Raw genomic sequence first — 13739 nt, 5'->3', positions numbered from 1 at the left:
AGCTGCTACACAGAGACCTTTACCTATTGCTTATGCTAAGAGGTACCTCTCAGGGTACATTGTACCATATCCCAGCCATCCTCCCAGAGTGCACTCTAAACTAGTTAAAGTATTATTATTCACATTGCAGTTAATGCTGATATTCACTGTGATGACTTTGCTTATTCATGAGTTAATTCCAGTCTTGTGGTATCGAACTCTATTCTAGGTTACCTTGGCATAGTGATTATACTGTCTAAAGGACTGTGTCTGAATCTTCCATGTGTTCATTTATGCTCAAACCACCATTGATTCTAACCTGTACCAATACATTGAGGTAAAGTGGTTGTAAAGGCACAAGGTAAAAAAACCTTCTGTGTGCAGCAGCCCCCCTAATACTTACCTGAGCCCCCTCTTGATCCAGCAATGTCCACCAGAGCCTTGGCTCTCTGGGGACTCACACTTCTGATTGACATTGTGATTAACTGCCAAAAGGCAATCACAGCCAGTGACCCAATCAGGAGACAGAGGGGGCATGGCTGAGCCGCAGCTCCATGTGTCAATAGAGAGCAAGCTGCTTGCTGTGGGGGAACTCGGAAGGAGCAAGGAGCCAGGAGCGTCGGTGTGGGACCTGAGAAGGGGAGGAATGTGGCTGCTCTGTGCAAAATGACTGACAGAGCAGATAAGTATAACATGTTTGATATTTTAAAAAAAACAAGACATTAATACCACTTTAATTTACCACTAAATGGTCTTGTGTCTATTTTCTGCTGCTAATTCACAGCCGAGTTAAAGGTACCTATGCTAGTGTTATAAGTGCTTGCAATAACTTTCACTCAACCAGGTATGTCAGAAGGGCAAAGGTTATTTTTGGAATTGAGGAGCAGAACAAATAACCCAAATCACCCAGCGGCTCTAAGGGGGTAACGCTACAAGGGTGACAACTTGTAACGGAGTGTTAGTCTCACATTGTTACCCTCTAGTGAGATTTTGTGGTGTTTCGACTTTCTAGTACAGGATGCCAACAATGGCAATTTACCAATGTAGGACTTTTTTGGTACCAATGCAAAACACTAATAAAAAAAAATTATTAGTTTATTAACCACTTGCCTACAGGTCTCTTACACCCCCTTCCTGCCCAGGCCATTATTCAGCTTTCAGCGCTGTCGCACTTTGAATGACAATTGTGCTGTCATGCTACACTGTACCCAAATAGAGCTTTATTTTGGTGGTATTTAATCACTGCTGAGTTTTTTATTTTTTACAAAAAAAAAAAACTAAAAATTGTTAAAAATATTTTTTTTACTTAGTTTCTGTCAGTAAATTTTGTAACTAAGTAATTTTTCTCCTTCACTGATGTGTGCTGATGAGGCGGCACTGATAGGCTGAACTGGTGGGCATTGATGAGGTGGCACTTATGGGCACTGATTAGGTGGCACTGATGAGGAGGCACTAATATGCCGCACTTATGGGCACTGATAGGTGGCACTGAAATGTGGCACTTATGAGCACTGATAGGTGGCACTGATGGGCACTGATAGGCGGCACTGGTGGGCACTGATAGGTGGCACGGATAGGCGTACAGATGGGCATTGATGGGTGGCACTGATGGGCGACACTGATGGGCACTGATGGACAGCAGTGATGGGCATTGATGGGCAGCACTGATAGGCAGCACTGTGTGGCATCACTAATGGGCACTGATTGGTGGCACTTGTGGGCAGTGGTGGGCACTGACTGCTGGCACTGGTGGGCACTGATTGGTGATACTGTTGGTGCTATATTGTAATCAGGGCACTGATGATCAGTGCCCTGATTACATGTGTAGATGTCACCCTATGAGGAGATGCCGCTGATCGGCTCTCCTCGCCACACACTCTGTCAGTGTGAGGTGAGGAGTGCCGATTACCGGCATCTCCGTGTTTACATGTGACCGGCTGTGATTGGAAACAGCTAATCACATGGTTAAAGAGCCGCGGACGTGGCTCTTTACAGACATCTGGGTCGTGCCGTGACCTACATGGCTCGCCCGCGATCGTCGCGATGCACGCCCCCGCGGGCGTGCGAGAGCAGCCATTCTGGGACACTGTCATATGACAGCATCCCAGAACAAGAGCCACACCGCCCCGCCGTCATTTGACGGTGGGCAGATGGCAACTAGTTAAACAAGCACAGAAATTTCAGTCACAGAACCTAGATTTGTGCACCCCCTCTATATGGTTTTTCCCTCACATAAGCAGTGGATGAAAAAGATTTTTTTCTTGACATGTTTTGGGGACTTCATTTGCCACTTCCTCAGGAAATTAGCAGGTTATGTATAATTTGCAATGTAACATTAAAGTATATGTAAACCTTAACCCTGTAAAATAAGACATTAAGTTTAACATAGAAATGAAAGTCAAAACATTTGTGTGTGCATATATATATATATATATATATATATATATATATATATATATATATATATATATATATATTCTCATCTTTTCTGTGTTTTTTAGGTGATCACATAATCTTTGTTCTTAGCTGCATAAGGGGCTTGGCGAAGTGGGGGTGGAGAAACAGCGACATACTCATCTTCCTAGTGAATGGCTGTGCAAAGCCAGAAAACTGACCACGCTGGAATGGATGAGCTTCTTTGTCTAGCTTGGTCAGTTTGAAATAGGAAAGCAGTGAGACTGGTAGCAGTTTTGCCAACCAAAAGTATTTTACTGGCAGCCAGTAAAAAATGGGCAGTTTTCTCCTGCCAGTAAATGTCAGTGACAGGAAAACATGCCAGTAAAAAAAGATGGCTGTGACACTGTTCAGAACTGCGTATCCGAGTGCCTGCTACCATGTGTTTGGATGGTGCTGACAGGAGGTAGCGCCTGAGTGCGTCATGTGATGTTGTGTGCGGGTCTGCGGGACAGGAGCAAGGCAAGCCGGGAGCGGGACTGTCAGTGCTGTGTGGACTGGAGTGGACTGAAGGGACCACCTGGCATGGAGAGAGACTGTCATTGTGACTCAGAAGGGGATGTGTCATGTTAGTGAGGTGTCATCATCATCTGTGCTGCTGCACACTGCTGTCAGTGTCACTGTGAGAGTCAGTTTCATGTGTGAGTGTGCGCCCATTCTAATTTCTTGCCCTCCTGAGTCCTGTCCCTGAGCTACTTACTTACTATATTAAAAATAAAATAGGATATATGTTTTTTGCCATAGTATCTACCTTAAATCAAATTGCTAACTGTATATTGTACTTAGTAAATAAGTGATCTTGCGCTAAGTGCATATAGAGTAAATTAAGTTATGCAAGTGACATGGATGATCCGTGACCGACAGCAGCTCTCACAACAATGTACACATCATAACAAAAATTGAAATCAAAATGTGTAGTGCTGTCAAACAATTACCTTAATGATTAAAGTGCAAAAAAACATCGAATATAATGCAATAAAGATGAAAACATGAAAAGGGGGAAAAAGAAAAATTATTAGTGAGCTTTGACCCCTCACTATGAGCTCAACTGCATGTCAGTAGCATGCCTGGGACTCTGAACTCTGACAAATGTTGCGCAATGAGTTTATATTCCTCTTTCATATGATGAATGTGTGACCGTCATTTGGATGAAGAATGTTTGGTGACAGTAAAAAAAACAGCATGCTTGTTGTAAAATTTTTTAAGAGAGAACTATGATCCAGGGGCGGCCCGTCCAATAAGGGTGGGTGGGCGCCGCCCCCCCATCCATGCCACCACCGCCCCCCTATCCATGCCACCACCGCCCCCCTATCCATGCGTCCAGCCCCTTGCAGGGTGCTGGGCCCGTGAATTACAGTGGCGGGGGTTTTTTTTTTTTAAGCACCTGATTAGGCTTCAAAAGAGGGTGGGCTCTGGACGCAGAGCATTGTGTATGGAGCCCACCCAGGTGGGTTGCAATAGCGAATGAATATTCGCTGTTGTAACACTGATCCTCCTCCCAGCCAATCAGGAAGCGGGTCTGAAACCCGTCACCTGATTGGCTGAAAGGACAGGCAAACCCATCACCCTATTGGCTATTGGACGCCTAGGAGGAGGGGAGGAGACACACGGTGGAAGCAAGGAGGAGGAGAAAACACAGGAGCCCGGTGCCCACCACTGCCTGATACCAGCCGGTGCCTGCCGCTGCCTAATGATGCCCGCTGCTGCCTGATGCCGGATGCCCGCCGATGCCCACTACTACCCGATGTCCGCCACCTAGATGGGGTAAGTTCCGGAGGACCGACCAGCGGACAGCGAGCGCGCGGGGGGGTAATGGTTGTTGTTCGCACCACCCCCACCAAAAGAAAACACCATCCGCCACTGGAGCTATCTATTTAAACCTGGAATATCATTGCTATAGACATGAGCTGCCTACACAACTCATAAAATGTTGCTAAATGGTAATTGTAAATCTGTGTAGATTCCTCTAACTGTCACCTATACTCGCAGAGAATTACTACACTGTACTATATTGTACTACATTGGTACATCACCCTGTAGAAAGTGGTGGTGTACCACAATTAAAACAATGTGGCAAGGATAAAAAGCATATGTAGAAAACTCATGGATCCTTACCTCAAATATGCGCAGGACCTTGGCCAGAGCTCCAACTTGTTCTTTGAGTGAAAAGATCAAAGAGATCCTGTTGTCTTTAGTGCTCTCTTCAATATAGTTAGAATTCTGCATACCAAGGAAAATTTTGAGTTACTGAAAAGCTTTTCCAGAACAACCAATATTCCTAGAACACCAACAAACTGTAATACTCAAATTCAAACGTAAAAAAAAAACAAAATAAAAAAAAAAAAAATTCAAATTATAAAATATAAAGTTGAACCTCAAAAGGATTTCAATAACATCTATTTATTACAGTCATTTATATAGGGCCAACAATGTATGCAGAGCTGTACATATAGTGTACAGTTATATCAGCCTCTGCCCTCAAAGAGCTTACAATCTAGTGTCCCTGTTTCACATGCATACATACACTACAAGGCCAATTTAGACAAGAGCCAGTTAACCGCAACGCAAGCAAAGGGAGAACATGCAGATTCTATGCAGATAGTGCCCTGATCAGGATTTGTAGCCAGGGACCCCGTGCTGCAAGCCAGAAGTATTAACAACTAAATCACTGTGCTGTCCCATGTTCTATTAAAGAGGAAGTATGCATGCGATGCATACTAGCTCATTATGTCCTTGTGTTGCAGGTTTTTTTATTTTTTATTTTTTATTCATGGGGGTTTACAACCTCCTTAACTATCGTATAAAAGTAGCAATATTTACCTGAATTCTATTCTGGACTTTCTGTATGTTTTCTGTTTTCAAGTTTTCTGATAAAAATGCGTTTGAAAATAAAACTGATATATCAGAATTGTTTAAAACTGATTACACTAAAACTAACTGTCATCCTGTACAAGTGCATCCTTACTGCCACTCTGATTCCCACTGTCGATCATAAAAAATCTCTAGCAATACCGACAGACCCTGTAATATTAGAGATGGCACAACTACGCTCCCTAGCCTGTTATCTGACAGCATTGGACCCTAGCAACTGGCCATTTAGACAAATAGTGCATTGTGATGAGGCAAAGGGTATGTCACACATTCTTCTATACCTGTAAATACCAAGATTTTACTGAAAAGCCAAGTTGGGGATCAGAGTGGCATTATGCATTTGTAAAGGCACCTAAGGGTGCCTAGGACAAAGCACAGGTGGGTTTGGATTCAATGTGCATTTAAATCCAAGAACGAAAATATAATATATTGCAGCTTTGCAGTTCTTGGATGTGGTGGCTGCATTTGTTTTCTTTTATTCAGGTTTATTCCCTCTATTTATATTGTGTAATCTCGTGCCACCAACATGCTTCCTGTCCGAGCGTGACTCTATGGACTTGAATCTATAAAAGAATAGTGTTGTCACCATTGGACAGAAATTGTTTACCCCATAACATTGGGTTAGTTCACAGACATAAGTAGGAGCAAATAAACTGATAAGACTGCAGTACAAACAGAAAGAACTAATTCAAGGAAGTTATCAGCTCAGGTTTTTTTACTTACAGATATAATAAGACCCTTTCAATGGTATATTTACCAGCCCAAAAGGGAGAAAACAAGGGAAGTGAATTGTTAAGGTTTATATACTCTAAAAATATTGGGCATTGTCTAATTCCGGTAAGTTAAAGTGATTGTGAGCGGTCACCTTGTCAAACAATCCACTCAGTTTAAAATAGAAATATTAGAAAATAGAAAATAGAAAGGCAAAACATGTGTGTATAGATATATTAAAACATAAAAAATACCTCTTTTCCCTTTTTTTAAAAGTGATCACATTCCCTCTGTTCTCAGCTGCATAAGAGCTGGGGGAGGAGAAAAAGCAGCACACTGATCTTCCTAGTGAAAGGCTGTGCAAGGAGGGGGGGTGGGGTTGTTGGGACAAGTCTGGTCATTGGAGGAAAGTACACTGAGTTCCCAGCATAACTAGGAAACTGACCACAGTGTGTTTTCCTGCTTAGTGTGGTCAGTTTTTCATAGGAAAGCAGAGGGACCGGTAGGAACACCAGGGATTTCACACAAAGGATGCAATGCAAAGAGAATAGATTACTTTTTCATACGTGCACATTGTACAGCAGGCACAATTTAGGAATATGAAATGTTGGGTTTACTTTCTCTTTAACCACTGCAGTTACTATTGCTTTAGACCCGGTTTACACATGGGCAACCTGTCAGGCGACTTAGCCGATTGGCAAGTCGCGCTCCATTCTGTACAATAAAACCATTCTAATAGGAGCGACTTAGAAAAAGGTTCCTGTACTACTTTGAGGCAACTACAGAAGTCGTTTTGCAAGCTGAAGTCGCGCTGTACGGGACGGCTTCAGAGTCGAGCAACTTAGAAGCTGCCCCTGTGTGAACTGTGTGAACTGGCATTTAATCAAATCCATATCTAACTTGTATCACAGGTCTACTCTTGGCCGTTTTACAGACGTTTTTCTTGTAAAATAACTAGAGACCCAGTAAAATTAACATATTCTTATTTATTTGCTCTCTATTAACAATGACCCCCTAGGTGAACAGTCTCTACTCATTTAGGAAATCAACCACACTGTCTATTTGCTAGTTGGGTGAGTACAAGGAGACCTTCAAATTAGAAGGCAAAAATTTGTTTATAGTTACATACACTATACATCTACCTGTATATATGCATATGAGGATTTATTCTGGGAGGAGGGATTGGGAAGAAAAGATCACTTGTCCTGGGGGGTGGGATTATTTGGAAGGTAATAGAACTTGTGCTGGGTAGAGAAGAGGATTTTTGTTGGGAGAAGGAATTGGGGGGGGGGGGGGGTGCTGGAAGGGGGAATTTGGAGAGTTGGGAGAATTTGTGCTGAGGAGGAGATTTGTTCTGAGAGGGGGTCAGAGGATTTATGTTTGGGGGGCAAAGATTTGTTCTGGGAGGTGTAGGATATTACTGGATTTATTTTGTAGGGAGGGGTGGGTAGTGAGGATTTTTGCTGAAAAGGTATTTTGGGGTATAGTAAGGTATAGTATTGCATGCAGTGTGAATTTAGTACTCTCCTGACCCCCTACACTGTGCATTATATACCCTGACTTTTTTGTTTTGTACTTCAGACTCCTACTGTGCATTAAACATTCATGCATTAAACATTCATTTCACCTGCATTCTGTACATTATGTACTCCTAGACCTTGCTTTGTGCACTGGTCCAAACCATTTGGTGGAGGGGGGATTATGGTGTGGGGCTGTTTTTCAGGGCTTGGGCTTGGCCCCTTAGTTCCAGTGAAGGGAAATCTTAAGGTGTCAGCGTACCAACACATTTTGGACAATTTCATGCTCCCAACTTCGTGGGAACAGTTTGCAGATGGCCCCTTCCTGTACCAACATGACTGCGCACCAGCGCACAAAGCAAGGTCCATAAAGACATGGATGACTCCTGAACTGAATTGGAGCGGAGACTGCAAGCCAGGCCTTCTTGTCCCAACATCAGCGCCTGACCTCGCAAATGCGTTATGGAAGAATGGTCAAACATTCCCATAGACACACTCCTAAACCTTGTGGACAGCCTTCCCAGAAGAGTTGAAGCTGTTATAGCTGTTATAGCTGCAAAGGGTGGGCTAACGATTGAACCTTACAGACTAATGCCACGTACACGCGATCGCACATTCCGACAACAAAATCCATGTTTTTTTTTCCGACGGTTGTTGGCTCAAACTTGTCTTGCATACACATGGTCACACAAATCTTGTCGGAAATTCCGAACGTCAAGAACGTGGAGACGTACAACACGTATGACGAGCCGAGAAAAATGAAGTTCAATAGCCAGTGCGGCTCTTCTGCTTGATTCCGAGCATGCGTGGAATTTTGTGCATCGGAATTGTGTACACACGATCGGAATTTATGACAACGGATTTTGTTGTCGAAAAATTTGAGATCCAGATCTCAAATTTTGTTTGTCGGAACTTCCGACAGAAAATGTCCTATGGAGCCTACACACGGTCAGAATTTCCGACAACAGGCTCCCATGGAACATTTACCGTCGGAAAATCCGACCGTGTGTACGCGCCATAAGACTGGGATGTCATTAAAGTTCATGTGCATGTAAAAGCAGGTGTCCCATTACTTTTGGCAATATAGTGTATGCGTGTGCTTGTGTAAGCACATGCACGTCTCTGGATGCAGTCTGTCTGCATCCAGGGTCATGCATCCATGTGGGTGCGCATGCTTGTGCAAGTACCTGCATATACCCATGTACAGTCACAACCTTATAACTGGCTCCTGGGCATTGAAATGTGCCCACATTTTAGGTCCTAGGGCCCCAGGCAACTGTGATTAGTTCACAATGCTGTATGCAAAATTACATGTAATTATGTGTAAGGGCATATAACTTTTAAAGGCATTTCATGGTGTTTTTTTTTTTCTTTTGACTGGAGCTCAACCTTAAAATACTTATGCAATAAACACCTATTTCTGCACCACAGTTCTTCATATGCCCTGCTGTAAAGGACCTGATGCTAATCTGAGATATTTTATCTATGTATTTGCAGCAAATTTAAGAAACGATTCACTATTAGAGCCCTTTCACACTGGGGTGGTTTGCAGGCGCTATTGCGCTAAAAATAGCGCCTGCAAACCGACCCGAAAGTGCCGCTGCTTTGTCTCCAGTGTGAAAGCCCCAAAGGCTTTCACACTGGAGCGGTACGCTAGAATGATGGGAAAAAAAGTCCTGCTAGCATCATCTTCGGAGTGGTGAAGGAGCGGAGTATATACCACTCCGTCACCGCTCCTGCCCATTGAAAACAACGGGACAGCGCGGCTATACCGCCGGCAAAGCGCCTCTGCAGAGGAGCATTGCGGTGGTTTTTAACCCTTTTTTCGGCCGCTAGCGGGGGGTAAAACCGCCCCGCTATCAGCCAAATACCGACGGTAAAACGCTGCTTACAATAGCGGCACTTTACCGCCGATGCCGCCCCCACCCCAGTGTGAAAGGGCCCTTACTTCAAAACAAAATGTATCCAGTTACTACCCTACTTGGATAGGATTTCAGAGTAGAAATAAGTTCTAACTGAGCCTGCTAATTCTTATCATTTTTAGCATGAGGTCCTCATCCAGTGCCTTTACATTTGTGGTATTAAGATAAAATTATTATACAAAATTCCAAAGCTTACATGAGCACGGGGCCTGCTGATGTGAGAGGATGGCTTAGAACAATTCAGTGAAGTAAAGCAGAACAAAGCAAAGTCCTGCTTTAAACATCACCAGTATCCGTGTAACACATAATAAACTTACTTGTGTTTGATGGGCTTTAAGTTGTACCAGCTGTAAAGACATCGTTAAATAGAAAGAAATGCCTTTGCGAGCCCAACTATTATGTTGTGAAAGTGGCAGTGACAACATCATTGTGCTGCACATATCCTGTGCAGAGGGCAGAGCTGTGTCAGGGGCCTGGAGAAAACTAGAGGAGGGGGCGGATACAAGACCAGTCACCCTGCACAAGGAAAGAGAGCAGCAGTGACTGGTCTTTATTACTAGAAGCTCCTGCACAGAGACAAAGTTTTACCCTGAATTATTGGGGAGATTTCTTTAAAGCCTGACTCAAGCCAAAAGTGGAACTTCCACTTTAAGCACTCCTCGCCCTCTTACATGCCACATTTGGCATGTAATTTTTTTTTTTTGGGGGGGGGGGGGGGAGAGGGTACCTTGTTTTAAGAGGGACATCTTGTGCCACTTCCTGCTTCCATGTGTTGTCCGCCTAGGCAGCGACTCCTCTCCCCCTTGGCGGCCCCTCCCACTCTGCAATCTTCTGGGACACGTCACAGGTCCCAGAAGATTGCCTGGCCACTAGCAGAGTTGCCTGCGCAGTGCCCACCCAGCTGGGAAGCCGCAAGCGGTCACGACCAGATGCCCACAGTTGCTATGATGGCGCCGTGGAGAGGAGGGGGTGAGGAGCGAGGCTCCGTGTGGCCACATCGCTGGACCATAGGACAGATGAGTGTCTGTTTATTAAAAGTCAGCTGCTACACTTTTTGTAGCGGCTGACTTTTAATAAACTAAAAAACAAGAACCCTTGCAGTGGAGTTGTGAAAGCATTGCAAGGGTTAATAGCTTGTTTAGTTTGAGGAAGAGGGAAAGCACTTTTATTTACCTGACCCTATACCTTCCCCAACCCACTGTAGAGAAGAAGAAGCTGCAGGGAACCTGTCTAGCAGCGTGGAGCCGCAGAGGATTGGGCAAGCACATATTGTATAGGCATAATAACATAACCCTAGCCCTAAACAAGCAATTACCCTTGCAGTGCAGGTATATTAGAATAATTACCCTCCCTTCTTCTTGTTCTGGTGACGGCTTTAAAATTTTTAAATTCCCATCACTCTGTGTCCCAGTTAAAATGGCCGCCAGGATAAATAGAGAGGGTGAATCTACCTAGCTAGGACACAGACAACAATACATTTTCCCAACTCTAACCAAAACTAGGCTATTGTATTTTAAGATGTACTAGGTGATGCTGTATGTCAGAAAACCTTAGCAATCTTCAAGTGTAATCTTTAAAGCGGAGTCAAATACTGCAGCTGCTGACTTTTAATAATCGGACACTTACCTGTCCCAGTGTCCAGTGATGCGGGGGATCGAAGCCCCGCTCGTCTCCATGTCTGCTCAGCGGCACTGGCATTGTAACTGTGGGCGCCTGGCTGTGGCATCACAGCCGGGCACCCACTGCGCATGCCCGAGCGGTGCAATCATCTGGGACCTGTGATGTGTCCCAGATGATTGACAAGAGGGAGGGGACAGAGCTGATCTCCCTTTCTGCACCGAGGGAAGTGACGTCAAGAGCCCAGGCGCTTAAGGAGGCAGACTACGAGGGACCCCCTAGCAACAGGCATTTAGAGGTGAGTAAAAAAAAAATGTTCTCCAAATGTTTTTTTTTTAATTTGTTTTATGCACATAAATGATTTTTTTTTTAATGGGTGGAACTCCACTTTAAATGTGAAGTATGATGAATACTAACCTTTTTCCATTTTTTTTTTTCATACATGGTGCAAATTAAGAGTAGTAAGGGCTCATTTACACTTGTTTTGCTCTGCGAAGAGCAATCCACAGCTGGATCACTTGTCAGAGATCATTTGACAGGCGCTAAAGAGGAGTTGTATCGTCTGCCTCAACTGTGTGCGTTGTGTGTGGTTGCAGGATGGTTGCAGCGTAACAACATTCACTTGACAGGGAGTATAATTTCTGTTGCAACATGTGTACAACCCACACACAGCATTCCCAGGTAAGGGAATGATTCTCCTGGACTTAAAGTGGTTCTAAAGGGATTTTTTTTTTACCTAAAATAATAAACATGCTATACTTACCTGCTCTGTGAAATGGTATTGCACAGAGCGCCCCCAAACCTCATCTTTTGGAGTCCCCTGACGGCACTCTCCGCTCCTCCTCTTCTAAACAAGCTGTGTGTTATAGGGGCACGCACGAAGATGAGCTCCTGTGCCGGGTTGTGTGCCTCCATAGACAAATACAGCCCAGCCTGGCCCCACACCCCACTCTCTGCTCACAGGATTTAACTGACAGCAGCAGGAGCCAATGGCTTCTACTGCTGCCTTTATATCCTGTGAGAGCAAGGAGAGAGGAGAGCGCCACTGCAGATGCGCACAGTGCTGGATCGAGTGAGGACTCCAGTAAGTGTTAGGGAGTGGGAAGGGGGGGGTGGCGATACAGCTACTGGGATATTTATTATTTTAATGCAAGGAATGCATTAAAGTAAAGATGATTTGACTTTAGAACCACTTTAATAACTTAATTTAATAACATAGTGCATATAACAATGTATTAATGTAACACATTTCAACCAATCTGAGTTTAGCTTTTGGTGCTGCTGAGTGAGCAGAAAAATTTCTGATTGGCTGTTACAGCAAGAAAATATGTTGGCACATGATTCTCTTATTTAATTATAAAGTGCATATTGGGTGAGCAGCAACATTTCTGATTGTTAATACGGTACTAACTAATATGATTAAATCATTTATTTTATATATCCACAACGGTTCTTAAAAACGTTTTGGCACTTTTTCAAAGTCTATTATATATTTAATAGACTTTGAAAAAGTGCAGAAACTTTTTTAAGAACCTTTTTTTATATTTAAAAGTTTCTGTACTTTTTCAAAGTCTATTAAATATAATATAATATATATATATATATATTTTTTATATTTAATAGACTTTGAAAAAGTGCAGAAACTTTTTTATATTTAATAGACTTTGAAAAAGTGCAGAAACTTTTTTAAGAACCGTCGTAGATATAAAAAATAAACTTTGTTAATATGTATTTTGCATGGACACTAGTCCATGCAAAAATACATTGCAAAAAAAAACCACATTCTGCAATTATTACATGCAGTACAGAGGTTACATTTTAAATGTGTACAAATAGTTTTGCGTTATTTTGCAATACCTGTTTTAGAATAAAACATAAACCTTGTGACATAAGCACAAAAACTGAATAAATACACTGACAAAGTTTTTCAACTTACATAGGTATGTCCTCCATTCATCTTGCTTGTATCTACATTCATTTTGCTAGTGGTGGTCTCAGAAGAGCAAAGGTCAGCCAATGAACCTGTGCGAGATCTGTGACACAATGCAGCAGCAGAGTATTTAAAGCCCTTCTCTTTCCTCAATAATCCAGCCTGTTTAATGTTCTTCATCAAAGCTTCTCCAATCACCGTTCTGCCTAAGGAGGCGCTGCCATCATGTGACTGGTTGCATGTGGACATCGCCTCCTCACTTATCTGTGTTCATGAAATGATACAAGTGGCTTTCATAAACACAACCAACAAATTGCAAAAATTGCTGCCTGTTTTTCATCCAAAACATATGTCATGTATCTGTGTTTCAGTAAAATGCTGTTAACCGTTAACTCGTGTAACAGAAGAATTATGGTCTGCTACGCTTTACCATATAATATAGTGGTGTAGCATCTGCTATCTTTATCTATTACCAGTAATCTATATTATTAAGAAGATAGTTAAACCATTTAGTAGATATGCCTCTTAAATAACAATTTACCTGCAGTGGCTGACCACCCAGCAGCTACACAACTGAAGATGAATGTGTCAAATACAGACTTCATGGATTGCACAAATGTACAGTACCTTGCAAAATAATTCACCCCCCTTGGCATTTTTCGTGTTTTGTTGCCTCACAACCTGGAATTAACATGGATTGATGAGGATTTGCATCATTTAATTTACAGAACATGCCCA

At 43.0% G+C, this 13739-nt stretch overlaps 1 protein-coding gene across 1 annotated transcript in view; it reads right to left on the bottom strand.

Annotated features, from left to right (window-relative positions):
* Window positions 1-13265, bottom strand: part of PAH (phenylalanine hydroxylase) — an 85497-nt gene extending 72232 nt beyond the window's left edge. Inside the window, exons 1-2 of the mRNA XM_073620315.1 lie at window positions 13008-13265; window positions 4549-4653 (exon numbers count right to left, since the gene is read on the bottom strand). Coding sequence (XP_073476416.1) covers window positions 4549-4653; window positions 13008-13250 — 348 coding nt within the window. The 5' untranslated portion in view covers window positions 13251-13265. The remainder of the gene's footprint in view (window positions 1-4548; window positions 4654-13007) is intronic.
* Between the last annotated feature and the right edge of the window lie 474 nt (window positions 13266-13739).

Source organism: Aquarana catesbeiana, linkage group LG03 (assembly GCF_042186555.1).
Source record: "Aquarana catesbeiana isolate 2022-GZ linkage group LG03, ASM4218655v1, whole genome shotgun sequence".
Classification (NCBI taxonomy): Eukaryota; Metazoa; Chordata; class Amphibia; order Anura; family Ranidae; genus Aquarana; species Aquarana catesbeiana.
The sequence above is the reverse complement of the archived record's forward strand: the minus strand, read 5'-3'. Positions and strand labels throughout refer to the sequence as shown.